Source organism: Otolemur garnettii, unplaced genomic scaffold, assembly GCF_000181295.1.
Source record: "Otolemur garnettii isolate 467f Iridium unplaced genomic scaffold, OtoGar3 scaffold00021, whole genome shotgun sequence".
Taxonomy (NCBI): domain Eukaryota; kingdom Metazoa; phylum Chordata; class Mammalia; order Primates; family Galagidae; genus Otolemur; species Otolemur garnettii.
The window spans coordinates 24,329,242-24,356,650 of record NW_003852416.1 but is presented as its reverse complement, the minus strand read 5'-3'; the positions used below and the strand labels follow the sequence as shown (position 1 = coordinate 24,356,650).

The 27,409-nt window shown below is 36.3% G+C and overlaps 1 protein-coding gene across 1 annotated transcript in view; it reads left to right on the top strand.

Moving 5' to 3' along the window:
• ZNF518A (zinc finger protein 518A) overlaps positions 1-25,971 on the top strand; it is a 28,889-nt gene extending 2,918 nt beyond the window's left edge. The window contains exons 2-5 of the mRNA XM_023511760.1: positions 11,689-11,838; positions 19,629-19,677; positions 20,223-20,346; positions 20,475-25,971. Of these exons, the coding sequence (XP_023367528.1) occupies positions 20,598-25,043 (4,446 nt within the window). The 5' untranslated portion in view covers positions 11,689-11,838; positions 19,629-19,677; positions 20,223-20,346; positions 20,475-20,597 and the 3' untranslated portion in view covers positions 25,044-25,971. The remainder of the gene's footprint in view (positions 1-11,688; positions 11,839-19,628; positions 19,678-20,222; positions 20,347-20,474) is intronic.
• The last annotated feature ends 1,438 nt before the right edge of the window (positions 25,972-27,409 follow it).

The window sequence follows — 27,409 nt, the reverse complement described above, 5'->3', positions numbered from 1 at the left end:
CTTGGGTCAAAATTCTGTGTATAGAATGGTTTGAATTGGATTGCAGCAGAAGTATTTTGATAAATATATTGCTGTTAGGAATGTAAGGTCAAAACTTTAAGTTGATCATTCACACCATTCTGTAATTTGGCCTTTTCCTTCTTCACCTCGTAAAAGATACTTTTTATTTATTCATCATTCATATATATAGTCAGTCCTTCATTCAATTAACCTGCAAACGTTTTTTGAGTGTCTGTTATATACAGGTATGTCAGGAATTATATGTACTAGACTGAGATGGTGCACTTTTATCTGATACATGGAGAGCAGTGGTCCCCCAACTGTTTTGCACCAGGAACCAGTTTCATGGAAGATAATTTTTCCACAGATGGGGTGGGAGATGGTTTCAGGATGATTGAAGCACATTATTACATTTAGTGTGTACTTTATTTCCATTATTACTATGTTGTCATATGTATGAACTAATTATACAACTTACCATGATGCAGAATCAGTGGGAGCCCTGAGCTTGTTTTCCTGCAATTAGATTGTCCCATTGGGTGGTTTTGAGAGATAGTGACCGATGAAGCTTTAGTCCTGCAGCTCACCTCCTGTCCAAGGACTGGTACTGCTATTCTGCCTGGGGGTTGGGGACTATAATGATAGAGCACATTTTTATGTATTTAGGTTGCATAGATCAATAAGTATGTATTGAGAATAATTAGTGCCCTCTTAGCATTTTAGTAATATATAAAAATAAGAGGAGTTATTTGCCTTCTAAATGCTTATTGTTTAGTTAAGGTATAGAAACTGAGAGTAAACATATAGAAACTATGACAGCAATTTTCAGAGAATGTGATTTCTAACTGTCTTTGTATTTTAAACCTAACTCCAAATTATTGCAACCAAAAGTTTGCATGCTGTATGAAGTTGGCCATAAAGTGATTTAATCTGGAATTATAGGAAGCCAGGCTCAGCGCCTGTGGCTCAAGCGACTAAGGCGCCAGCCACATAAACCTAAGGTGGCGGGTTCGAATCCAGCCTGGGCCCCGCCAAACAACAATAATGGCTGCAACCAAAAAATAGCCGGGCGTTGTGGCGGGCGCCTGTGGTCCCAGCTGCTTGGGAGGCAGAGGCAGGAGACTTGCTTGAGCCCAGGAGTTGGAGGTTGCTGTGAGCAGTGAAGCCATGGCACTCTACCCAGGGGCTCAGCTTGAGGCTCTGTCTCAAAAAAAAAAAATAAATAAAAATTATAGGAAGCCAGATATTTGAGTTGGAAATAAGAGACTAAATCATTTAATGGTTTAGGTACTTGTGTGCCCACTGTTCTTGTTTTTTGGGAAAGATAAATGAGAAATATTAAATCGAACTTATCTTTAAGAAGCTTGTAAATGTTTCTGGGGAGGTAAAACTTTAAAGATGAGATGACATAGCAATATAAAAATTTGTGATAAGTAGTGGGCACTGGCTACCCTTTAAATCAGTGGTTCTCAACCTTCCTAATACCTCCACCCGTTAATTCAGTTCCTCATGTTGTGGTGACCCCAACCATAAAATTATTTTCATTGCTAATTCATACCTGTAATTTTGCTACTGTTGTGAATTGTACTGTAAATATCTGATATGCAGGATATATTTTCATTGTTACAAAGGGATCGCGACCCATAGGTTGAGAACTGCCTCTTCAAATGGATATTTGGAGAAGGGAGAGAATAATGTGAGCAGGTTTCATGCTCCTATAGAAGGCAGAATTTGAAAGGAAGTTTGATTAGTACTGAATTTTAGGTAGAAGGAAGGGGATAACATGCTGGTGAAAGGAAACTTTATGAACGAAGGTAAGAAGGTGGATGTGTGGTTTAATTTTTAATTTGAAACTCCTTCATAATGGTTGGTATACAGTGCTTCCAGCCTACCTGAATGGTATGTGACCCAGACACTAGCATTTTGAACATTTCTTAATTACATTTACATACTTAACCCTGTATTTGTTTTTCATTTCTCTTTTCTTTTTTTTTTTTTTTTGAGATAGAGTCTCACTATGTCACTCTCAGTAGAGTGCTGGCTGTGGCCTCAAAGCTCACAGCAACCTCAAACTGTTTGGGCTTAAGTGATTCTCTTGCCTCAGCCTCCCAAGTAGCTGAGACTACCGGCACCTGCCACAACACCTGGTGTATATTTCTTTTTCTGTTTAAGTTGCTCATTAGGCCACAGTGATTTGAAAGGGACTGACTTTGATTATATATGTAAATTGTATACAGCTTTCTTTCACTTGTTTATAATATGATAAACATTAGTCCCTCAGCTATGAAACTTAAAACAGCTACAAGAAAAGTAAGCCCATGTTTTTTTTTCCTACCCTTTTCTCTTTTTTAGATTTCTTTTAGGCAGAATCTTGTATTTTTTAGTAAGTTTTTGCTGTTGAATTTAGTTTTATCTCCAGTTGTATATTTGTGTTGCACTTCCTTATTTCAGCAGAAGCAAGGATTGAGTAACTCAAAGAATGCATTAATTTTTGTGTAATGTAACAAGTGAAAGAGCTATGTGCTGGGTACTGATGTAGCTAAGAAGCTAAAATCATAGTTTTTTAGTTCTTTTAGTTCTTTGCTGTTTAACCGGTTAGAATGTAGTAAGTAACACATAGGCTCTTCCTTTTTAGACCCTATAGAATACCTTTGCTTTGTAATTGGTTGTAAAAAGTTGGCAAAAACTCTCCAGGAATGGTACCATTTAGTTCCCTTCATTTATATTTTCCTATCCTTGGCATTTTACTTTGGGAATTATCCTTCTAAAATCTCTCTGTACCTACTGTGTGATTCCTAATCCATGTTAACATTGCCAGTTCTCTGGTTTCTCACTTTTTATTTGGATTGTCGGTCTAGTCTTTTTATTTTCTCACTTCTGTCTTTACTCTTTCTTTAATTTATCTTGTCTTTAAGGGCCATTCTAATAGTATTTTGCAGTTTTGTTTTTTGTTTTTTGTTTTTTTTTGGCCGGGGCCAGGTTTGAACCCATCTCCAGTACATGGGGCTGGCGCCCTACTCCTTGAGCCACAGGCGCCACCCATTCTAATGTGTTTTGAAAATACCGCTTTTATGACTTCTCTCTCTTAATTAATTAGCAGTGGCTCCTAATTTACCTTTCATAGCCAGTTCAGATGTGTTCTTTATAGTCTGTCCTCACTTAACCTCCTTATTCCTTTTTCTTTTTTCTTTTCTTCAGTATTAAATATGTCTACATGCTTACTTAACCTCCTTATTATGCATTTTATCTTTAATGTAGACCCTGTGGTACCTTGGAAGAGAAATACTTTTCTTCCAGTGATTTTTTTAAATTTAGATTTTCTGGTCTAGGTTGCTTTTGCTTCTTTCCTACACGTTTAGGTCCTGCTCCTTTTCAAAGAGTCATCACAAAACCTAACCTTTCTGTGAAGTAAATACAGTCAACATTGATCTTCCAGCTTTCTGTCTTAAGAAAGAGGCTTTGATTACAAGTAGTAGAAACCAAAGTGAGCTGGCTTAAGTTGAAAAGGGAAATTATTTTGAAGGTACAAAGCTTCGTAGAATTCAAGGGTGGTACTCTACTGGCAGTCTTCAGTGACATTACCCTCTTGGTTTCAATCAGGGTACTTAGATGATTCCTTATTGATTTGAGTTTTTGTTTTTGTATTTTGCTGAATCATGCTATCATTCCTTTGAAAAAACCCCTTGTCTGTAGTTTTGGGGGTATCTTTCTGTAGATTTGTTATGTGCTTATATACATACATGCTCAGAGAATCTTTCTTCCCAATTTAATTTGAAAATATATGCCCTAATCTGCACCTTCCCTGTTTTACCAAAAATTAAAAAAATGATTCACAACAAATATCTTTCCTAGTCAGGTGAATACACATAGCTTTTTCTGTATAATGTTTTCATGTGGATGTTTATTTTCCTATTCTTGGACATTTAAGTGATAAGGATTATGTGTTGTAATTTTTTGGTAGAATAGTTTCTTAAAAGTGAAGTTTTGAGGAGCATATTAAATTGATTATTTTCAAAGGAAATATGTATTACCATAGTGACTCAAGCACTAGAAAACCTGAAGAGCCCAGAGACCATGGAAGAACTTACAAAGATATAAGGTTTAAATATCACATTCTTTGTGCGGTCTATGTAATCTGAAGGAGAAGCTAACACTTACAAGTTAATATTAGCTAATTCTGAACTGTTCCAGAACAGATGAAATGGTGGGAAATATTTCTGTTTATTTTATAAATTCTCTGTAATACCAACACCAAAACTGTTAGCAGTTGCATAAAAAAAATTCTAAAATTTGATCAGATCAAATCCAGACTTTATTAAAGAATAACACACTTGAAAAATGCAAAAATAGTCGAATGTTATAGTTAGTTGCTATTCATTTTTTTGTATAGCATATATTTGATTGATGTTATAATTTTTAGTATTTTTCTTTTAAAAATGAAACAAGAGCAAGAAGCATATTATTAGTTGAATATCACTTGTTTTCCGTAAGAAGTAATAAGCAACTTTTCATTTATATAACATCAGTGTATACCCATAAATGCTATATTCTGGTGGTACCAACTTGCTTTTTAGGTAACCTCATTTCTCACAAATTGTTAAACAAGAATATAAATGAAAACATCTCTTACAGTGTGAATTTATATAGCATGAGTGACATTCAGCTCTTTCTTCGGAGTGTTATTTTTACTATTACTTTGAGGTTAGTGTTAGAATCTTCTTTGCAGCGGTGTGATTGGGCACCTTTGAGTTGATGGGGAACAGAGCATTGAATAATTGCTATTTTGTTTTGATCTCTTCTTTATCTTTAGTGTCAACATTCATCCATTTCTTTCTGGCACTAAGTATATTATTTTGAGTTTGTTCAGGAAAAACTCCATTGGCTTATAACAGAAATGATTTCCTTTGTTAGAGAATTTTTTGTGCCACTTTCTGATAAAAGTTCATTAAAGTATTATCTAAGGGCAAAGAGATCGCCATTCTTATAACATGCAAATGTAAGCTATTTGCTTGTGCTATCATAAGGAAATATGCCAGTGTGGAGACCATAGTGATTCCAGGACAGCATTTCTTTTTTTTTTTTTCTTTTTTTTTCTTTTTTCTTTTTATTGAATGGTAACTATGTACATTAATGCACTTCTGGGGTACAGTGTGGGGTTTTCACATGCAATCTGAAATACTTCCATCAAACTGCTCAACACAGCCTTCATGTCATTTTCTCAGGACAGCATTTCAAGACACATTGACCTTAGCAGAACCAGTAACCACTATAAACATTTTTATATGTGTATTCTTCTTGACTTTTTACTGAGAATTTATAGAGTCCATTATCTGTTTGTCTGTTACCTATTGCTGTTTGAACAAATTTAGTCCTAATATGTCTCCTGTTTGTTTTCTGTTTTGTTTGTTTTGACTGAATATATTTTGGATATCTTTCTGGTAATAAATGTGGTTGTACAATATTGTTTTAAAATTTGGATAGTATTCTCTTAAATAGAAATAACCATAGTTTATTTAACCATGAATTTATTGGTAGACATTAATTTTGTGATTTTATAAACATTGGTGCCATGAACATCTCTGATTATTAATTATCTTTAGGCTGTGTTTCTAGAAGTTACAAGTCATGTACTTTCCCCCTAGGCTTTTTATATATCTGTTGCAAATTGCTCTTTATGAAAGTCATATTAGCTTATGTTTCTGTCATTAGTGTGTCATAGAGCCTTTTTTTCCCTCACTGACCAACACTAGGTATTAGAAATATATAAAGTCTTTTGCGACCTAGTTAGCAGTTTTCTTATTATTTTAATTTGTTTTGAATTCTAGTGGTGTTGGGCATATTTTCACTTACATTCCTCTGGTGACTTTTTTCTTTCTGTTCTTTGCCCATTTTGTAATTTGCTTTTTATAATCATGAAATGTGTTTATACATAAAATACATGTAATATATATATGGTTTAAAGATAATGTAATAAAGCAAATACCTGCATGTGAACTATTTAAGTTAAAAAACAGAACCTTCTTTTCTGTTCCCCAGTGTGTTATCTCTGGTCATATCTTCCTCTCTGCTCCCCACCAGTATGAAATTACCATTTTAACTTTTGGTATTTTAGCGATTCTGTAAGTACCAAATTGGTTTTGAAAATTTGGTAGCAAGCCCAAATCTAGCATGCAGAGAAAAGGTGACAATGCCACTGTTAGATGAAGGCCCCGAGAAGTCGAGGTGAACAAAGTACCTGGATCATAGTCTGGTAGTTTACCAGAACCCCTGGAAACCTTAGGACTCAACTGTAATCAGAGAATCTGACATCCCTACTGTGTGGACTAGATATTGGATGTCTGCCAGTAAGTAGGATGCTCTGTAATTATGATATTTAAGCTCACCGTGACCTCAGCTGATCTGGATATAAGGACATGGGTGGGAAAGCAGAAATATCCATTTATGTCAGTACTTGTCAAATACAGGTGAGATTCTGCACTGTGCTCACATGGGGATTCTGTACTAAAGTTGAAAAGATGGTACAGTATCAGTGAAGTTTTTGGTGATGACATCCTCAATATGTCTTTTATCTTTTGACGTCCAAGATCTGTTACCTTTGGACTGACTGAAGCAATGTGATCTGCGGTCCAGCCATTATCCTGGGATTTCCCTTTACTGTTGTCCTGGGGTATTATTTACTTCTCTCCTCCACTTGATCTCCTGTTGCCTGTATTTTGTGTCTCTCCTTCTTGGTTTATTCTTGCCTTTTCATGGAATATACTTTCTAGTGACTTCTTGGGGAAGGATGTGTGACAAGTAAAGTTTTAGATTTTGCATGTCTTCTTTTTATCCTTACACTCAATTGTTAACTTGGCAGAGTATAGACTTCCCAGTTGAAAGTTTTTCCTCACAATTTGAAGGTATTGCCCCTTTGTCTTAATCCTTCCATTGTTGTTGAGAAGTCTAAAGCTGTCTATGATTTTGTTATATGATCTTTTCTGTTTTTCTCTAGAAACTTTTTTTTTTAAGAGACGGAGTTTCACCTTGTTGCCCTCGGTAGAGTGCTGTGGTGTCACAGCTCACAGCAACCTCCAGCTCCTGGGCTAAAGCTTTTCTTTTGCCTCAGCCTCCCGAGTTGCTGGGACTATAGGCACCTGCCACAACGCCCGGCTATTTTTGTTGTAGTTGCCACTGCTCTTTTAGCTGGCCAGGGCCAGGTTCAAACCTGCCACCCTTGGTACATGGGGCTGGCACCCTACCCACTGAGCCACAGGTGCTGCCCTTTCTCTAGAAACTTGTGGGATATTCTTTCGGCCTCGACTCTTCTGAATCTCTGTGATGATGTGCCTTGGTTCATTATACTATGCACTTACTAGAGAGTTTCACCCAGGAAACTGATTTCCTATACTCAATACTTTAAAAATTATTTTGCTGATGACTTCATCCCTCTTTTTGTTTACTTTCTGCATTCCTATTAGTCAAATGTTAGACCTCCTGGATTGTTCCTCTTTCTTACTCTGTTTCTACTGTCTTTTAACTGTCTTTTTGTTTTCCTTTCTTTTTTTTTGAGACAGTCTCACTCTGTCACCCTGGGTAGAGTGCCATGGCATCCTAGCTCTCAGCAACCTCAAACTCCCGGGCTCAAGAGATCTTGCCTCAGCTTCCTGAGTAGCTGGGACTATAGGAACCCACTACAATGCCTGTCTAATTTTTTAATTTTTTTGGTAGAGGTGGGGTCTTGCTTTTGCTCAGAATGGCCTTGAACTCCTGAGCTCAGGTAATCCACTTGTCTTAGGCTCCCAGAGTGCTAGGATTATAGGCTTGAGCCAATGTACCTGGCCAAAAAAAAAAATTTTTTTTTTTTGAGCCAGAGTCTCACTCTCTTGCCACAGGCTAGAGTGCCATGGCATCATAGCTCATAGCAACCACAAACTCTTAGACTACAGGTGCCTGCCACAACACCCAGCTAATTTTTCTATTTTTTAGTAGAGTCAGTATTTCTCTCTTGCTCAGGCTGGCCTGTCTGAAACTCTTGAACTCAGCTCCTCAGCTTTTGTTGTGCTTTCTGGGAAGTTATTTCATCTTTATCTTTTAAACCCTTTACCTTCTAACCCTTCCCTTGTCCTTCCGTGCTTATATGTGTGTGTGTGTATTATATATATATTTTTTGTTTATTTGTTTGTTTGTTTGTTGGTCTCACTATGAGACAGTCTCACCTACAGCTCACAGCAACCTCAAACTCTTGGGCTTAAGCGATTCTCTTGCCTCAGCCTCCTAAGTAGCTGGGACTACAGGCATCCTCCACAATGCCCGTTTTTTTTTTGTTGTTGTTGTAGTTGTCGTTGTTTGGCAGGCCCCAGGCCAGGTTCGAATCCGCCAGCCCCGGTTTATGTGGCCAGCACCCTAGCTGCTAAGCTACAGGTGCTGATTTTTCTTTATATTTTCTTATTTATAAGAGTTATTTTTTGTTCTGTTAAGGTTCCTTTTTTAATGGCATCTTGTTCTTATATCCCCAAGAAATCAATGAGATTTAAAGAATTTTTTTTTTAGGATTTTTTTTCTTAATGAATAGTCTCTGTTTCCAAAAAAGTTACTCTTTTCGATTTATTTTGTCTGTATCTTGAACTAGTGTTAGAGGATTTCCTTAGATGTCTGGTAATCTTTGACTTCTGCACATGACTGAGAAACTGATGGGAAGCTATGTCAATCAGTGGAGGGGCTTGTAACACAAAGTTTTGACTCCCACTTTGCATAGCTCTTTGGGCCTGGTCAGGTTCTAGGATTTGGCCCAGTGCTTCTGAAACTAGTGAAGCACCAGGATGTTTTTTTCTTTCCCCCTGATCTGTTGCATAAACTGTAATAAAAATAAATTACTGGAATAATGAGATTTTAGAATTGAAGACTTATAAGACACAAGTCTATATTTTTATTTGATCCCGCAGACATAAACTTAACTCTGAAAATTGCTATCATATTTCCAAAGTACTTTTAGTTTCTGTACCTATCTTGTCATGGACTGGTGACAGTTTATGGACTATCAGCAGACCGTGTTTTAAGTAGCACTGTTATAGTCCAGGAGCCAACCTAGAAAGGGAAAAGAGGGGGGAGAGGAGTTAAGTGTTGTGTCTCATGTGTATGTGGTCATTTATGATTTAGGTATTCTACCCACTCTCTCACCTATCCCTCATCTCCCCTATTTCAGAGATTTGGATTTGCTCTTTGTAGAGAATAAACCTCTAGACTTTGGCTGTAGTAGGGTAACAGCAGTTTCCTATAACATGATAGAGTGAGGAAGAGAATCTTAGTGTCTAAGTAAAACTCAGGCAGCTTTCTTCAAATTATTCTAGCTTCCTTTTTTCTTACTTCCTCCCATTTCAGAGTTACTTGATACTGCCAGTTCCTAGGCCTTTTGAAAATTAAAAGGATAAAATGGGTTAGTTCTTAGCTTTCCCCACTGTCTCCCTGGGATTATTTATCTGCTTTTCAGCGTCTGAAATTTTATTGCTGCTGTTACCTCTCATTTCTCATTGTTAATTTTTCTGTAAGGGCTTTTTTTATACAGTAGAATCTCTGTAAATTGTCCACCCAAGGGACTGTGATGAATTGGTTAGCATACAAAGGTAATCAATGTAAGGAACTAAGCCTACTATACTGATAGGTACATGTGGTTCCTGTCTGGTCTACAAAAGTTAGGTCAACTTAAGAAGGTGTTCATTGTAGGCAGGTGGTCACTATGGAGGTTCTACTGTATTTGATGTTGTAGATGTTCCCTTTTTCTTAAGTTTTGCTTTTTAATTGTATTAACAACAATAATCAGGCCAGGTGTGGTGGCACATGCCTGTAATCCTAGCACTCTGGAAGGCCAAGGCCGGTGGGGATCACCTGAACACAGTTTCCAGGGCAGCCTGAGCCAGAGCAAGACCTTGTCTCTAAAAGTAGCTGGGTGTTGTGGCAAGCGCCTGTAGTTCCAGCTACTTGGGAGACTGAGGCAAGACAATCGCTAGAGCCCAAGAGTTTGAGGTTACTGTGAGCTACGATGTCATGGCACTCTACCAAGGATGACAAAGTGAGGCTTTGTTACAAAAAAAAAAAGGAAAAAACAATCAACTTTGTTGGAGATTTTATCATCCACAGGTATTTCTTCCTTATTATATTTTTTAGTTTTTTTCTGATTTAAATTGATTTTGCTGAAGTATTCAAAACTTTTCTCTTCAAAGAGTACATATGCAGTGTAGTATATTTTCTGAATCTTTGCATATCTAAAATTGTGTTCTTCACTTACAGATGGGAGTTTTCCTGGATATAGAATTAACTCTTGGGTTATTTTATTTTTCCCCTCAGAACTCTATAGATGTTACTGCATTGTCTTCTACCACTTAGAGGTTGTGAAGAAAATGTTGATTAGTATTCGTGTATGACTAAAACTGGTATTGCTGATGAAAAATCAATACCTTTTTAGTTAATTCGCATCACCTTTCTGTGTAGCATTTTATTTTTATCTTGTAAGCTAAATATTTTTAGGAGGATAATTTGTAGATACTGACTTGCCTGGCATTTGAGAAGCCTTAAAATTCAAGTCTTTTTTGAGAAAAAAACCTCTGGTTATTGTTTTTTCTCTTGCTTTAAAAGTCATTTCTCCCCCACCTACTTTGCTCTCTCTTTCATGACAGTCTCCTTTTGTTTGTTTGTTTGTTTGATATAATCTGTCAGGCTTACTGAGATTGCTAATTATTGTTTAAAAAAAATTCTTTTTTCTCTTTTTTTTTTTTTTTTTTTTTTGAGACAGTGCCTCACGCTGTCCCCCTGGGTAGAGTGCTATGGCATCACAGCTCACAGCAACCTCCAACTCCTGGGCTCAAGCGAGTCTCCTGCCTCAGCCTCCCAAGTAACTAAGACCACAGGCGCGCACCACACGCCTGGCTATTTTTTGGCCGTTGTCATTGTTTTGGCGGGCCTGGGCTAGATTCGAACCTGCCACTTTAGGTCTGTGTAGCTGGCACCTTAGCCACTTGAGCCACAGGCACCAAGCCTTTTTTTCCCTCTTTTTTATTGTAGTAACTTTTATTGTAGTTACTATTTTTCACTGGTGGATAGGAGAACTGGGGAGTAGTTTCTCTGAGTGTTCAGATTATTTTCCCTTTTTTGAGCTATTGCATCCAGTGATGTTTCTGCCTACTTAACTTTTTTGTGGCATTGGTAGTTGAGATGAGTTCTTAGAGAATAAACCATGATTTTCCCAGTTCTTTGGTTAGGAGATGAAAAAGTTGAGATTTAACCTATTTTATTTCTCTGACAGTCTGAGATAATTACGTATGTGGGCAAAGGACAGAACTCTTTTTTTGTTTTGTTTTGTTTTAATACGGAGTCTCACTCATTTGCCTTGGGGTTGAGTACTGTGGCTTCATAGCTCACAGCAACCTCAGACTCTTGGGCTCAAATGATTGCCTCAGCTTCCTGAGTAACTGGGACTAGAGGCCCTCTCCATAATGCCTGGCTATTTTTTAGAGATGGTTGTCTCTTCCTCAGAGTGGTCCTGAACTCCTCAGCTCAGGCAAATCACCAGCCTCAGTCTCCCACAGTGCTAGGATTACAGATGTGAGCCACTGTGTCTGGCTAAGGACAGAAACCTTAAGCAGAGGAAGGTAGCATGGGTATGGGAAGATTCATCTTTGTTCAGAAGTAATTTCCTCTTTGTATGTCTCCTGACAGGTGGTGCTAAGAATCTCCTACTCTGTCTGGTCTCTGGACCCAGCTCGGAGCTCTGGATTCATTTTCTTCCTCCTCATACCTCTGCCTGAGTCTTCTGTCACCCAGAGGGCTCCTCCTGATCTTCCATGAAGCCCCACTTTCTCTCCTAAGGTATGTTTAGGGGAGAAGGAATAGGCAAAATTATGTCTTGCATTTCCTTAGTTGGGGCACAATACGAATAACCCCTTGTGGACTTCCTCTTAAAAATGGAGGTTGGCATTGAGTCAGCATTTGTTTTCACTCTTCACTTTTCACCATGAAAGTGGTGGCTCATGTCTGTAATCCTAGCACTGCGGGAGGCTGAGGCCAGGCCGTTTCCTACCAAACATTTTGCAGTATGTATATAGAATGTTTTTGTAGTTCCTGGCCATTTTATAGGATTTTCTTTATTGTATTTTCTGGTTATTTCAGTGGGCTGTTGGAGGAGGGAAGAAATTGGATGGCTTAAGTTGCCATCTTGATGTAGGAAACTCTCCAGATTATTTTAATACTTTTACAAAATTGTATTATTTTAAGACTTGATGAGATGTTGGTTATGACGGTCAGTTCTTGTGAGGAATAATACATATGTAGAATGCAGTAGTTTAAAAAGCACGTTTAAAACCAGTAATCATGTTGGTGGGGTAGAGATTGTACTGTAATAAAAAGTGCATTTGCTAATATATTGGAGGACAGAAATTATAATAAAAATTTTCTTTCCTTTTTTTATCTTGAGATGTTCATAATGTACAATATGTTTTTTGCCCACACGTGGTAGAAATCATTATTATTATTATTATTATATCATGTTTGAGGATCTGTTAGGCAAGATTCTCCAGAGAGACAGAACCAATGGGTTACATACACATACGCACAGAGGTGTAAGCTGCTTAACTATGGGAGCACATTTTGAGAAGTGTGTTGCTAGGAAAGTTTATTGTTGTGCAAACATCAGAGTATACTCACAGAAACCTAGGTGGTATAGCTCCTATGCTATACCACTTAAAGCCATAGTATAGCCTATTTTTTCTAGGCTAAAAAGCTATACAGCATGTTATAGTACTGAATATTGTAGGCAGTTGTAGCATTATGTTAAATATTTGCATTTTATATCAAAACACATAAAAGGTACAGTAAAATTATATTATTAAAATCTTACAGGGTCACTCATGCTTATGCTGTTGTTACTGACGGAAACCTTGTACAGCACATGACTGGATAGATAGATGGATGGATTGATGGATAGATGGATGGGATTTAGTACGGCGAGTGACTCAGAATATCTGGAGGCTAAGAAATCCCACAATAGGCTGTTAGCAAGCTGGAGACCCTGGGATGGTAGTAGCATGGTTCAGTCCAAGTCCAAAGGCCTCAGACACAGGGAACCCAGTGGTATAATTCTCAGTCCAGGAGTAAGAACCTGGGGCTGCTGGTTGTATGTCCTGGAGTCCCAAGGCTAGAAAGCCTTCATTTCTGATGTCCAAATGTAGAAGGAGGAAAGTGTCTCAGCTGCAGGAAAGAGAAAGAGGAAATCGTTTTTTCTCCTTTCTTGCTCTGTTCCAGTCCCCAGCCAGTTGTATCTTGTTCACCTTACTGAGTCAACTGACTGACATCATAATCTCCTCTGGAAATACCCTCATAGTCATAATCCAGAAGTAATGATTTACTTGTTTTCTAGGTATTCCTCAATCCAGTCAAGTTGACACCTAAAATTAACCACAGATTGTTTCCCTATGCTCTAAGTTGAACATAGTTGAAGATAAAATAGGCTTTGTAGAGAAATGTAAGGGCAAAATCCAAACTTGAAATGTAAGGGCAAAAACCAAACCCAAACTATCTAAAATATGCAAACTATCCTAAAGCTGTATTTTATGTCATACATTAAATAAGAAAAATATTGACTTCCACATTAATTATCAAGCAGTTATCAAACTTAAGTAAAAGCTAAGTGGATTTCTTAATAATGTGATATTTTTTACCAGTAATGTTTTACAATTTTTTTTTTCCAGCAAAAAATGTTTCTAAAGGAGCTTTTGAAACTTCTGTTTTTGAAGTTGGTAAGAATTGACATCAAAGCCTAAGAGTAGAAGGCTATATTAACTAGTTTGATGTAAGCCTTCCAAATTGTATTTAAAATCAGTACATGGTACCCCATAAATGCATTAATGTGTACATGATCTATATGTTTATGCCTTAATAAATAAAAAAGAAAAGTCATGAAGGAAAAATAAAAAGCCTAGGAGTAGTGCAGATAGGGTGTCATGTGTGAAACAGGACATAAGCAATACTAATACTAAAAGAGTTTCTATCTGCTAGGCATCTAAAGCCTTTTGATACTCCAAAACAACAAAAGTATTTAGTGATTTTTTTATAACTGTATTTTCAATTAGAAAAAAAGTGATTTTTTTTTATAATTTTATAATTGTATTTTCAAGCCATTATTAGGGAAGGAAGCTAAAGTTGAACTAGGTTACATTTGCATTAGGTAGAGTCTTTTTTTTTTTTTTTGAGACAGAGTCTCACTATGTTACCCTTGGTAGAGTTCTGTGGCATCACAGCTCACAGCAACCTCAAACTCTTGGGCTTAAGAGATTCTCCTGCCTCAGCCTACCAAGTAGCTGGGAATACAGACATCTACCACAGCAGCTGGCTCTTTTTTTGTTTAGCAGGCCGGGGCTGGGTTCAAACCCACCTAGCTTGGTGTATGCGGCTGGCGCCCTAACTGCTGAGCTACAGGTGCTTAGCCTAGAGTCGCTCTTAAGTTGTATCCCATACCCAAAAGGTGTGCCGTATACCCTTACATTGTGTCCATTAAGTGGGAGCACACCCAGTCCCCTCCGCCCCTCTCCCCACTCCCTTAATGTCACGCCTGCCAACTTGAATGGAACTGAGTTTTTCTCTTACATGGGAGTGTATCAGATCATCTATTGGCTTCTTATTAGTATTGAGTACATTGGATGTTTGGTTATTGATTCTTGTGATAATTTACTAAGGAGAATATGTTTCAGCTCCAGCCAGGTTAATACAAAAGATATAAAGTCACCATTTTTTTTATGGCTGAATAGTATTTCATGATATACATATACCATGGTTTGTTAATCTATTCCTGGGTTGGTGGGCATTTATGTTGTTTCCACATCTTGGTGATTATAAATTGAGCTGTGATAAACAATCTAGTGCAAATGTCTTTATGATAGAAGGATTTTTTTTCTTCTGGGTAAATGCCTACTAATGGGATTGCAGGATCAAATGTGAGGTCTAATTTGAGTTTTTAGAGGATTCTCCATACATCTTTCCAAAAAGGAAAGTTTAGTTTGCAGTCCCACCAGCAGTGTAAAAGTGTTCCCTTCTCTCCACATCCATGCCAGCATCTGCAGCTTTGAAACTGTGGGCTATTCTCATTGGGGTTAGGTGATATCTCAGGGTGGTTTTGATTTGCATTTCTCTGATGATTAGGGACAACAAGCATTTTTTCATGTTTTTGTTACCCATTTGTCTGTCTTCCTCAGAGAAGGTTGTTTTCATGTCTCGTGCCCAGTAATGGATGGGATTGTTTGTTCATTTTCTCTTGCTTGAGTTCCCTATAGAGCTTAGTTATCAAGCCTTTGTCAGATTCATAACATGCAAATATCTTTTCCTGTTCTGAAGATTGTCTCTTGGCTTTTTTTTTTTTTGCAGTTTTTAGCTGGGGCTGGGTTTGAACCAGCTACCTATGGCATATGGGGCCAGCGCCCTACTCCTTTGAGCCACAGGGGCCGCCCCAGATGGTCTGTTGGCTTTAAATAATTATGTCCTTAACTGTGTAGAAGCTTTTCAGTTTAATTAAGTCCCATTTGTTCATTTTTGTTATTGCAGTTGCTGCTGAAGTCTTCTTCATAAAATCTTTCCCCAGGCTGATATTCTTAAAATTTTCCCTTACTTTCTTCTAGGATTTTTATTGTTCCATTGTCTTAGATTTAAATCTTTTATCCATCTTGAGTCAATTTTTGTAAGCAGTGAAAGGTGTGGGTCCAATTTTAGTCTTTTACATGTAGTTACCCAGTTCTCCTAATACCATTTATTGAACAGGGGTTCCTTTCCCCCCTGTATGCTTTTGTTTGGTTTATCAAAAATCAGATGGTTATAAGAGCTTGGTTTCATCTCTTGGTTTTCTATTCTGTACCATATGTCTATGTCTCTATTTTTGTACCAATACAATGCTATTTTGATCACTGTGGACTTAGGATACAACCTTAAGTCTGGTAGAGTGATGTCTCTGGTGCTTTTATTATAAAAAATTGCCTTTACTATTATATGGGGTATATTCTGATTCCATAAGAAACAAAGAACTATTTTTTCCAGTTCTTCAAAGTATGATGTTGGTATTTTTTTTTTTTTTTTGAGACAGAGTCTCATTGTGTTGCCCTTGATCGAGTGCCATGGTGTCATAGCTCACAACAACCTCAAACTCTTGGACTTAAGCAATTCTCTTGCCTCAGCCTTCCTAGTAGCTTGGCCTACAGGCGCTCACCACAATGCCCGGCAATTTTTTGGTTGCAGTGCATTATTGTTTAGCTGGCCCAGACGGGGTTTGAACCTGCCAGCCTGGTGCATGTGGCTGGTGCTGTAACCACTGTGCTATAGGTGCTAAGCCAATGATATTGGTATTTTAATGAGGATCGCATTGAATCTGTAGATTGCTTTGGGTAGTATAGACATTATAACAATGTTGATTCTTCTCAGGCAAGAAAATGGTATGTTCTTCCATTTGTTAATATCTTCTGCTATTTTTTTTTCCTTAGGGTTTAATAGTTCTCTTTGTAGAGGTCCTTCACCTCTTTTGTTAGGTATGTTCCTAGGTATTTCATTTTCTTTGAAGCTACTGTGAAGGGAATTGTATCTTTGATTAGATTCTCAACTTGGTTATTATTGTCATATACAAAGCCTACTGATTTGTGGACATTGATATCTGGGCATAGAGTTTCTTGTAGTAGTCAGAGATGATCTCTTGTATCTCTATGGTATCTGTTGTTATTTCCCCTTTTTGTTTCTCATTGAGGTTATTAGGACTTGACTTTTCTGTTTCTGGTTAATCTGGCCAAAGGTTTATCAATTTTATTTATCTTTTTGAAGAACCAACTTTTTGTTTCATTAATTTTCAGAATTATTCATTTTTTTAAAATTTCATTTGTTTCTGATTTAATTTTGTTTATTTCTTTTTTTCTGCTAGGTTTGGGATTGGATTGCTCTTCCTTTTCTATTTCCTTAATATGATTCATTAGATTGTTGATGTGCTTGCTCTTTTTCTGTTTTTCAGATATAGGCATATAATGGAATAAATTTCCCTTTTAGGACTGCTTTTGCAGTATCCCACAGGTTTTAGTAACTTGTAGCTTCATTGTTGTTATGTTTAAAAAATTTAATTTCCTCTTTTTTCTCTCCCTTGACCCAACTATTACTCAGCATAAAGTTGTTTTTGTTGGAGGTTAGTTCTACCTTTATTGGTTTGTGGTCTGAGAAGATACAAGGTATAATTTGAATTATTTTAATTTTGTTGAGGTTTGATTTGTGTTCTAATATATAATCTATTTTGGAGTATGGTCCATGGGCTAATGAGAAGAACGTACATTCTTTAGCTTTTAGATGGCGTGTTCTCTGTATGCCTATAAAGCCCATTTGTCTATAAAGTCCATTTAAGTCCCTTGTAGCTTTGTTTAGTTTCTGTTTAGAGGATTTGTCAAGTTCTGTTAGAGGGATGGTAAAGTTCCCGGGTATCATGGTGTTATAGGATATCATATTACTTAGACCAATTAAGATTTTTTTTTAAATCTGGGAGCATTTAAGTTGGGTGCATAAATATTTACAATTGAAATGTCCTCTTGTTGTATCGTTCCCTTGACCAGTTTGAAGTGACAGCCTTTGTCTTTCTTAACTTAGTTGCTTTAAATTCACTTGTATCTGAAAATAAGATTGTGACTTGTCCTTCCTTATGGTTTCTGTCGCCTGAAATACTATTTTCCAACCCTTTACTCTGAGTCTTGTTTCGTCTTGTCTTTTGGGGCAAAGTGTATTTCCTGGAGATAGCACATAGATTGCTTGTGCTTTTTTGTCCAGTTGGCCAGCCTGTGCCTCTTCAGTGGGGAATTCAACCATTAACATTTATTGAAATTTTTTAAGAATTGTAACACTCCTTGCCAAGGGTCTTATAATCTTCATTTTGCTAAGGACAAAAGCAAATTTATTTAAATTGTTTGGAATAAAAGTATACTTTGTGCGAGAATGTTCTGGGCATACCTATGAGAAAATGACACCCACATTACTGGGTGAACTTTGTAGCACCAGTTTTGATTGCCACAAATCCTACATAATTATCTTCTATTCCTTGACTGTGTACTGGAAGAGTGAGATTCCTGGATAGTCAACTCTGAATAAACAGTGTATTGATGTGTATGCCGTACATCCTCCTTTAGTTTGTAAGCTGTGGCAGAGGAGGGACCATTTTTTTTAATCTCTCCACAGCACCCATCGAAATGTCTCAGATACATAGTATAATAATAAATATTTGTTTGAGTTATTTAAAAATCTTACTTTTATACTTGTTATCGGACTTGGGGATTTTTTTTTAATGTAAATTGTGTAGATTTTTTTTTTTTTTTTGAGACAGACTATCACTATGTCACCCTTGGTAGAGTTCTGTGGCATCACAGCTCACAGAAACCTCAAACTTTTGGGCTTAAGCGATTCTCTTGCCTCAGCCTCCCAAGTAGCTGGGACTATAGGCACCCACCACAACGTTGGCTATTTTTTGTTGCAGTTGTCATTGTTGTTTAGCTGGCCCCGGGCCAGGTTCAAACCTGCCAGCCAGGGTCTTTTAATGTAAATTATATAGATATTTTGAAATGGAATTGATGATATGTATTTAGGAATATCAAAACTTGTAATTTTTTAGCATACATATTTTTGGTCATGTGATATTACTTTAAGTAGCAGTTTGCCTTTTGTAATGAAACCTGTGACCATCTTCTCTTAATTATATGTAGTAATGGGAAAGCTTGGGTATGGATAATCTGGAATGACCATAATACGGTATTCTGACAAATGGAGAAGAGCTCTTACTAGTTGTGCTTAACAAGTTTCAGATGTTTGAACTTCATCCTCAGATTTAGGAATGGTAGAAGTTCCATAGGTGATATGATGCTTATCACTGTTGAGAAATCACTTTGTTGGGAATATTCTTAATTGGTGTAGCATATCTACTAGGTATTGTTGAGCTTTTTCCTAGTCATTTACTACTTTTTTACTTTTAAAGAAAAAATTTTTAGATTTAGTTACGTTATATAGTAAAACATTTTAACATTTTACTGTAGTAGGCATGGTATATAAAAATATTCAATAAGTTGGTATTTCTGATTGTTATCAGTTTAGTGTGTATATGAATGTGGGCTTTTTAGATCCAGCCAAAAGTATCATTTGAGAAATGTTAAAAGGGCCATTTAATATATAAAGTAATTTAACTTTAATTATATTCCCTCAGTAAAAGATTTCTAAAACAGTGACATTCCTAGATATTTAGGTTAACTGAAATTTAAAGCTGAGACTATTGGCTGGACATTGTGGATGGAGCTTAGTGTTATTTACACTTTGCTTTCTTCACCTTATCCAATTTTATCAATTATTCATATATATTTAAGAGCATAAAAGTAATAAAATGTAATTTTTCTAATATATAGTTTCATATTTTTATGACTGAAGCCTAAGTACTCAAATTCCTATCTCAGCGATATATTGTCTTGTCCCACATATGGTAATCATATATGGTAATAATGGTAGCTACAATTTGTATAGCACTTTACAACATACCTTTATGTGTGTTTTTTGTGTTAGTCTTCACATCTCTATGAAAGGTAGGGGAAGTACTAATTATTTTTTCCCCCATTTTACAGATGAAGTAACTAAGACAGAGATTGAGACTTCTGTAAAGTAACATGACCAGTAAGTGCTTGAATTTAATGGAGGTGGACAGTGATGGGTACATTTTAATCTGCCAAGGACTTTCCTTACTGTTATCTCCCAGAGTTCTAGGGACAAAAAAATCAAATTGCCAAAATGGTAGGGAATCAGAAAGATATTAAGCAGATGGACTTTGGGACTATGCCAGGGATATGTGCTATTCCTTTGGATTTCTCTTTGTTCTTTTTTTACTAGTTAGTAATGATAACTTTGGAAAGCAGACAGTGTCTTTATTTTGTTATTTTTGCTAGACAAATGAAGCTTTTATTTTAAACATAGATTATCCTTGAGGAACTAAAAAATCTGGAGAGATATCTGTTGGGATTCTCACAAGGTAATAGGATCAGTTAAGCAAATGAGAAAGTTTGGTAATGGTATATGGATAAACCATACATGTATAATTTGAACGTCAGTTTTCAGGACTCACTTGGTAAAACTTTTTTAAATCCTATTTTAAAACTATGTTATCAACTTAAAATGAAAATCTTAGATCTAGAAAGTACTTAACCAGCTGTGACTTTCTTTAGATGAAGAAACTGAGGTCCAGAGAAGTTGAAGCTTTCCCGGTGTCAAATACCAGAACTGGAAATACAGCTTACATTTCCTGACTTCCAGATTAGTGTTATCTTTACTTCAAACTGTTACTTCTTGGTAAGCTATTCTTAAAATACTTAAGTTAAATATATGTGCTTAATTAACATTCTTTATACCAAAATGAACTTAAAAGATGTGAAATTTACTATTAATGATGAAAATTTCAATTCTTTTTTTAATTTTAGGTGAGTTAATGTGGGAAAAATCCTGTATTCAGAAGATGTCTCAGCCCAGTATCATTTCCTGTTTAAATTACAGATAACTTCAAGAATTTTCAGAAAAAAGAAATTGGGATTTTTGGTTAAATCATGCCATCTGAACAGAAACAGTTCTGTGATGAAAAGCAGACTACTTTAAAAAAAGATTATGATGTGAAAAGTGAGATAATTGATACTATCAGATTAGACCCTAAACCAAAAATTTTAGAAAGCAGTTTTCATTATGACCTAAAAAATGTGAAAATCGATTTGCCGAAGATAAATATTCCAAATGAAGTCCTGTCAAAACATGAAGTCGATAAGTACAGAAAATTATTTCTGGGTAAACCACAGACAGCAAGAAAATCTATTAGTATAAAGACTGTAAGTTGTATAGAGGAATGTATGTTGCTTCATAAGTCTGAGAGAGCTGAAGAAGAGGGTATAAAAATGTCTGCAAAAATACTCAATTTTAACTGCTTAAAATGCCAAGACAACACTCGATACAGCCCAAATGATTTGCAGAAACACTTTCAGATGTGGCACCATGGCGAATTACCTTCCTATCCTTGTGAAATGTGCAGTTTTTCGGCAAATGATTTCCAGGTATTTAAACAACACAGACGAACACATAGAAGCACTTTAGTAAAATGTGATATTTGTAACAATGAGAGTGTATATACTTTATTGGAATTGACAAAACATTTTGCCTCCAAACATTGTGTTAATGGTAATTTTCAATGTGAAAAGTGTAAATTCTCCACCCAGGATGTTGGCACATTTGTTCAGCATATTCATAGGCATAATGAAATTCATTATGAATGTGATAAATGCCATCATGTATGTTATACCAAAGGAGAGCTTCAGAAGCACCTTCATGTTCATTCTGGTACTTTGCCCTTCACTTGTCAATATTGTAGCTACGGTGCCACCAGAAGAGAACACCTTGTAAGACACGTTATAACTTTACACAAAGAACATCTATATGCAAAAGAAAAACTAGAGAAAGACAAATATGAAAAAAGGATGGCTAAGACTTCAGGACTTAAGCTAATACTGAAGAGATATAAAATAGGTGCTTCAAGGAAGACATTCTGGAAACGTAAGAAAATTAACAATGGAAGTGACAGAAGTATAGAAAAAAACACTCAAGGACTTAAAAAAATGAACAAAACACAGCCTAAATCTGAAGACCAGAGCCATCCTGTTCAAAAGCATTTGAGTGAAGACAAGGAAGAAAGACTACACTGTGCAAATAATGATAAACCCTCTGTATCAGAGTCAGAGAAGCCAACTCTTCTGTCCCCCGGGCAGTGTAGCAGAGCTGAAGAGGGACCAAATGCTACTTCAGGTCTCTTGAAGACTGCTGTACAAGGACCTACAGTATTGATGGTGAAAAATAATAAAATAACAATTCCTGCTAACTACAGTGCTAAGTTTATGGGCTTCAAGATGGTGGATGGAAAACAGCATATTGTAATAAAATTGTTGCCTGCCAATAAACAGAATTTACATTCACAGTCAGGTGCTACGAAGGAGAGTACTGCTGATTTGCAGCCCCAGACTTTGGACACCACTGGGCTTTTAACAGGAGTAACAACTGAGTTAAGTAACCCAGCTTATATGAAAACAGCTACTCCATTTTCATGTTCATCTCCTGTACTTCTAGGAAAAATAGTGTCAGAAAAAGAAATGGCTTTGATAGCTCAAAGGAATAATATAACATTGGATTATGAAAAAAGTGTCTCCTCTTCGCCAGCATCAGAATTGATTCCATCAGTGAATTTGACCACAAAAGTTGAAACAAGAGATAATGTTGACTTATGGGGAAATCATATCACTCAGAGTCACCCTGAGCTATTAAGTACCACCATTAAAAGCCCAGATAAAGTTAACCATACTACCAAATCAGTTGCATACAACAATGGAGATATGCATAACTATTGCATAAATTATGTCAATTCTGAGTTACCTATTGAATCCTCCAGCCAAGGATCATTACCTTTTCATAATTACTCAAAAGTGAATAATTTTATTAAACGTCCTAGGTTTTCAGGAACAGCAATGTGTGACAGCCCTCAAAGAGAATCTTCATCAAGCAAAACAGCACTGCAACAACCTATTAGCGAATCAGTTTTATCACTAGTGAGGAAGGAGAGCTCAAAACCAGATAGCCTGTTATCATCTATTAGCCTGTCAAATGATAAAGATGGAACTTTAAAAACTAAAGTTGAAACTGAAGAACAGTGCGTTTTAGGAAAAGAACAAAACATTGAACAAAATCTGTACAGTAATGAAAATCAAAATTTAGAAAGTGTGATTGAAAAATCTAAATGGGATGACATTTCTAGTGTTGATTCACCTATGATGCCTAGAATCACATCTGTTTTCTCTCTCCAGAGCCAGCAGGCATCAGAATTTCTGCCCCCTGAAATAAACCAATTACTTCAAGATGTATTGAAAATAAAATCTGATGTAAAACAAGATTCTAATAACACTCCACATAAAGATCTCCCACTTAATTGTCACCAGTCATTTCAAAGACAGGAGGGAGAAGGCAAAATAGCTGAATCTTCAAAAGACTTCAAAGTGCAAGGTACCTTCCCAGTTTCGCCTCACAGTGTGAGTGTTAATGTGCCCACAAGTGACCTGAACTTAAAATGTAATGGAAAAGAAAAACAAGGGCTGTCTGTATCACAAGATGTGAAAGACTCAGAGAAGACGCCTAGAATTTCAGGTTTTGGCACATTACTTAAAACTCAGTCAGATGCAATAATAACACAGCAGCTTGTAAAAGACAAACTACGAGCCACTACACAAAATCTAGGCACTTTCTATATGCAGAGCCCATTTTTAAATTCAGAACCAGGAAAAACTTTCTTTGTTCAGACTCCAAAAGGATTTTTTGTGCCATTGAATGTTGCTAACAAGCCTGGGTTACACGTCATTTCAGGAAGACAATATCCATTGGTTAGTGCACAAGGTGTGCCAGCTTCTCTTATTTTAAACAAGAAACCTGGGATGATTTTTGCATTTAATAGTAAGAAAGTTGAAGATGTTTCCACTGTCAAAACCGAGAGTCCTCAAGCTTGTGGAACTGTGACTATGGAGCCTTGCAAAACACCTTTTTTAAAGGTAGAACCAAACAATAATTGTCTCACACCTGCACTTTGTTCCAGCATTGGCAATTGTTTGAATGTGAAAAGTAGCTCAGAAAACACTTTGTCATTAAAGGGCCCTTATATTATTAAAACATCAGCAGCTTCTGCAGTGAAAACTATTCCTACTCCTAATAAGCTATCTGAGCATCAGGGCACTAAGTTGAATATCTTGGATTCAGTGAAACAGCAGAATGAGATTTTTCCAAAACCACCTCTTTATACACTCTTGCCTGATGGCAAACAAGCTGTCTTTTTAAAGTGTGTGATGCCAAATACAACTGAGCTGCTTAAGCCTAAATTAGTCCAAAATAGTACTTACTATCAAAATATACAGCCAAAGAAACCTGAAGGAACACCACAAAGAATATTACTGAAAATTTTTAACCCTGTTTTAAATGTGACTGCTGCTAATAATTTGTCGGTAAGCAACTCTGCATCCTCATTGCAGAAAGACAATGTCCCATCTAATCAGACTATAGGAGGAGAGCAGAAAGAGCCAGAATCTTCTAAAGATGCCTTATCCTTCTTACAAGATGATTTGATGCCAGCAAATGAAATTGTGATAACTTCTACGGCAACGTGCCCAGAATCGTCTGGGGAACAAGTACGTGTCAGTGACTGTCCAGAGGCCAGAGTTTTAAGGTGTAAAACAAATTCTACAGTGGACAGAAACTTTAATAGAAAAAAGGCTTCCAAAAAAAATTTTTCAAGAGTAAAAACTCGTTTAAGGAGTAAGGATTCTGAAGTTGCCTTTGTATCTAGAAATAGAAACTATAAACGAAAGTGTAGGAATAGTTATCAAGAACCTCCAGTGAAAAAACCAAGATTGCACAGAAAATGTAAAGAAAAGTCTAAACCTGAAGATGGCCATGGAACATATGGAATTAGCAGACCTAGACTTCCAAAAGATTCAGTCAGAACTTTGCGGCTTTTCCCTTTTAGTTCCAACCAACTTGTGAAATGCCCTAGGAGAAATCAACCAGTTGTAGTTTTGAATCATCCTGACGTAGATGCACCAGAAGTCGTAAATGTAATGAAAACTATTGCTAAATTTAATGGACGTGTACTTAAGGTTTCATTGTCACAAAGAACTATCAATGCTTTACTGAATCCAGTTTGTTACAACCCTTCCAAAGCAACATATGATGATTTTTCCAAGAGACACAAAACATTTAAACCCGTTAGTTCCGTGAAAGAAAGGTTTGTGCTAAAATTAACACTCAAGAAGACAAGTAAAAACAATTACCAGATTGTGAAGACTACCTCTGAAAATATTTTGAAGGCTAAATTCAACTGTTGGTTTTGTGGTAGAATATTTGACAATCAGGATATTTGGGCTGGTCATGGGCAGAGACATTTAATGGAAGCTACTCGAGATTGGAATATGTTAGAATGATTTCCTGTAATTACTAAGACAAAGAAAAGTAAAATTACCATAGAAAAAAACAAATGGTTTAATTACAATAATGCCGACATTTTCTACTTCAGTATAGTATCTGAAATATTTTGGAAGTTTGTTATATTTCTTTGAAAGAGCAAAAGTTTTTATGTGTGATATTTGAAAGTGTTATCACTGCCTGCACACATAAGTTTGGAAAGAAACTAATCACAGCACAGATGTACCTTGATTTAATTTTTTTAAATGTTCTCTTGGGAAGTTAGGGCTAAAGAAAATTTTGATGAAACAATTTTCCCAATTCTTTGTAGTGACTCTTAAAGAGAGGGTAATGGCTGATAACCCCACCTTCCTCCACCAGCCTTAGGAATCTGATGAATATAGTTTCTCCAAAGATGGAGCGCTCTTTCACAGTGGAAATGAAGGCATTTCTCATCATTTTTGAAGATAAGAGAGTTTGGATAAAGAAGTTACTCTGCATGTGCTAAATATAGTTCTTTTGGAGGGTATTAGGCTCCTTTGAAAGTACGTGTAACTCTCTACAGTTACACCTCATATAATTCTTGAAGAGTTTTTCGAAGTAAATCATTTTACCTGTTAAGATCTGTCATGTGTCAGAGATTGGAACACCCTCCCAAGATGATTTTCTCTTTCAGAATAGCTATGTCAAGCATTGTAGTAGATGGGCAGTCTTGAGAAGAATTTAAGCTCTATCTCATTTGAAGTCCAGTTATAAACTTGAACCGTATTTCTGAATTTGATTATATTATCCTGTGATCCCTTGCACAGAACTATGTTTATCTGATTTAAATTGTCCTTCATAAACCAAATAGCCAGTTTTTTTTTTTTTCTTGGTTGCCATCCCTTTAAAAAGAATGGAAAATAGAAGCACTTCCAAGGGAATGGCTTTTCTTGAAAACCAAAAAATTTTCTTTCTTTCTTTTTTTTTTGTTGCTGCAGTTTGGCCAGGGTTGGGTTCAAACCCGCCACCCTCAGTATGTGGGGCTGCAGCAATACTGACTGAGCCACAGGCACCACCCAAAACTAAAAGTTTTTCTACTGAAACAATGTTTTGAAGCAAATAATATTTTTGTCTGTGTCTTCTATTATTGTTTGAACATATTCAAATTAGTACAAACCATTTTTGTTTGCAAATTTCGGTATGATTGACAACCCAAAGGAGATACATACTGATTGCTGGCATTTGAAAATGGGGAAATATTAGTAGTGCAGCCAGTGACAGAGGATAAAACTTTAGGACAGCTTCCTAAGGACCATGCCTAACAGATTTTCAAAATGGATGTTTTCATGACATTAGAATCATAGATTTAAACTTTTCACCTTGTAAGTTTGTATCAAATTTTGTTGGATTGTTGGATAATGGAGTTCTTGTATTACAAAAATTTAAACTATATGATTTTGTTACGTGTTACTATTAAGTATTAATGACATTTTCATTGATTGGATGAAAACTTCAGGGCTTATTTTCTGTATATAACAGAAATTAAATCTGTACATATTTTTGTACCTTTATGTAAATTTTGCACAGATAGTTTTTTGATAAAAAATTCTTTCTCTTTCAGTTTAGTTCTGTGCATGCACTAATAAAACTGGTTGTTTAATTTAAAAGGAATATATAAGACTTTACTTATGTTATTTTCTTGGTTTTCATTTCCGATGTAGAATTTTTATTTTGAGGTAAATTCATTTATCAGGGATTGAACACTATTGTTAGCAAGTGCCTAAAAAAAGATGTGAAACAGTTTACATATGTCAACTGTAACAGTAGGTCCCAAATGGGTCCATTCCCCTAATAGTTTTATTTTAAAGAAAGCCATACATAGATGCTTCAAGCTATCTTGCTATGCACATTATACTTGTACTGTTTTTGTGCAGTTTGTCTACTTTCTTAGTGAAGTATTTTTTGTATAAAATGTTTCAATTGTGTTTCTTAAATCGAGCCTACGAATGGAGTTAATTTGAGATATACAGTATATATTAATAATGTATATGGTGTTTAAAAACTGGTAAGCATTGTTAATTTCTGTAATGAACATTTTCTTCAATTAAAATTATCTTAAGTTTGTGTTTATGCAAGAATTTTTTTATTGTGCTAAATTCTAATGGGTAATGGGAACTTGATTTTAGTGGAAAATATTTCAATTTTGGCTCGGCACCTGTAGCTCAGTGAGGAGGGCGCTGGCCACATAACACTGAAGTTGGTGGGTTCCAACCTGGCCTGGGCCTGCTAAAACAACAATGACAACTGCAATCAAAAAATACCTGGGCATTGTGGCGGGCACCTGTAGTCCTAGCTACTTGGGAGAGTAAGGCAAAAGAATCGCTTAAGTCCAAGAGTTTGAGGT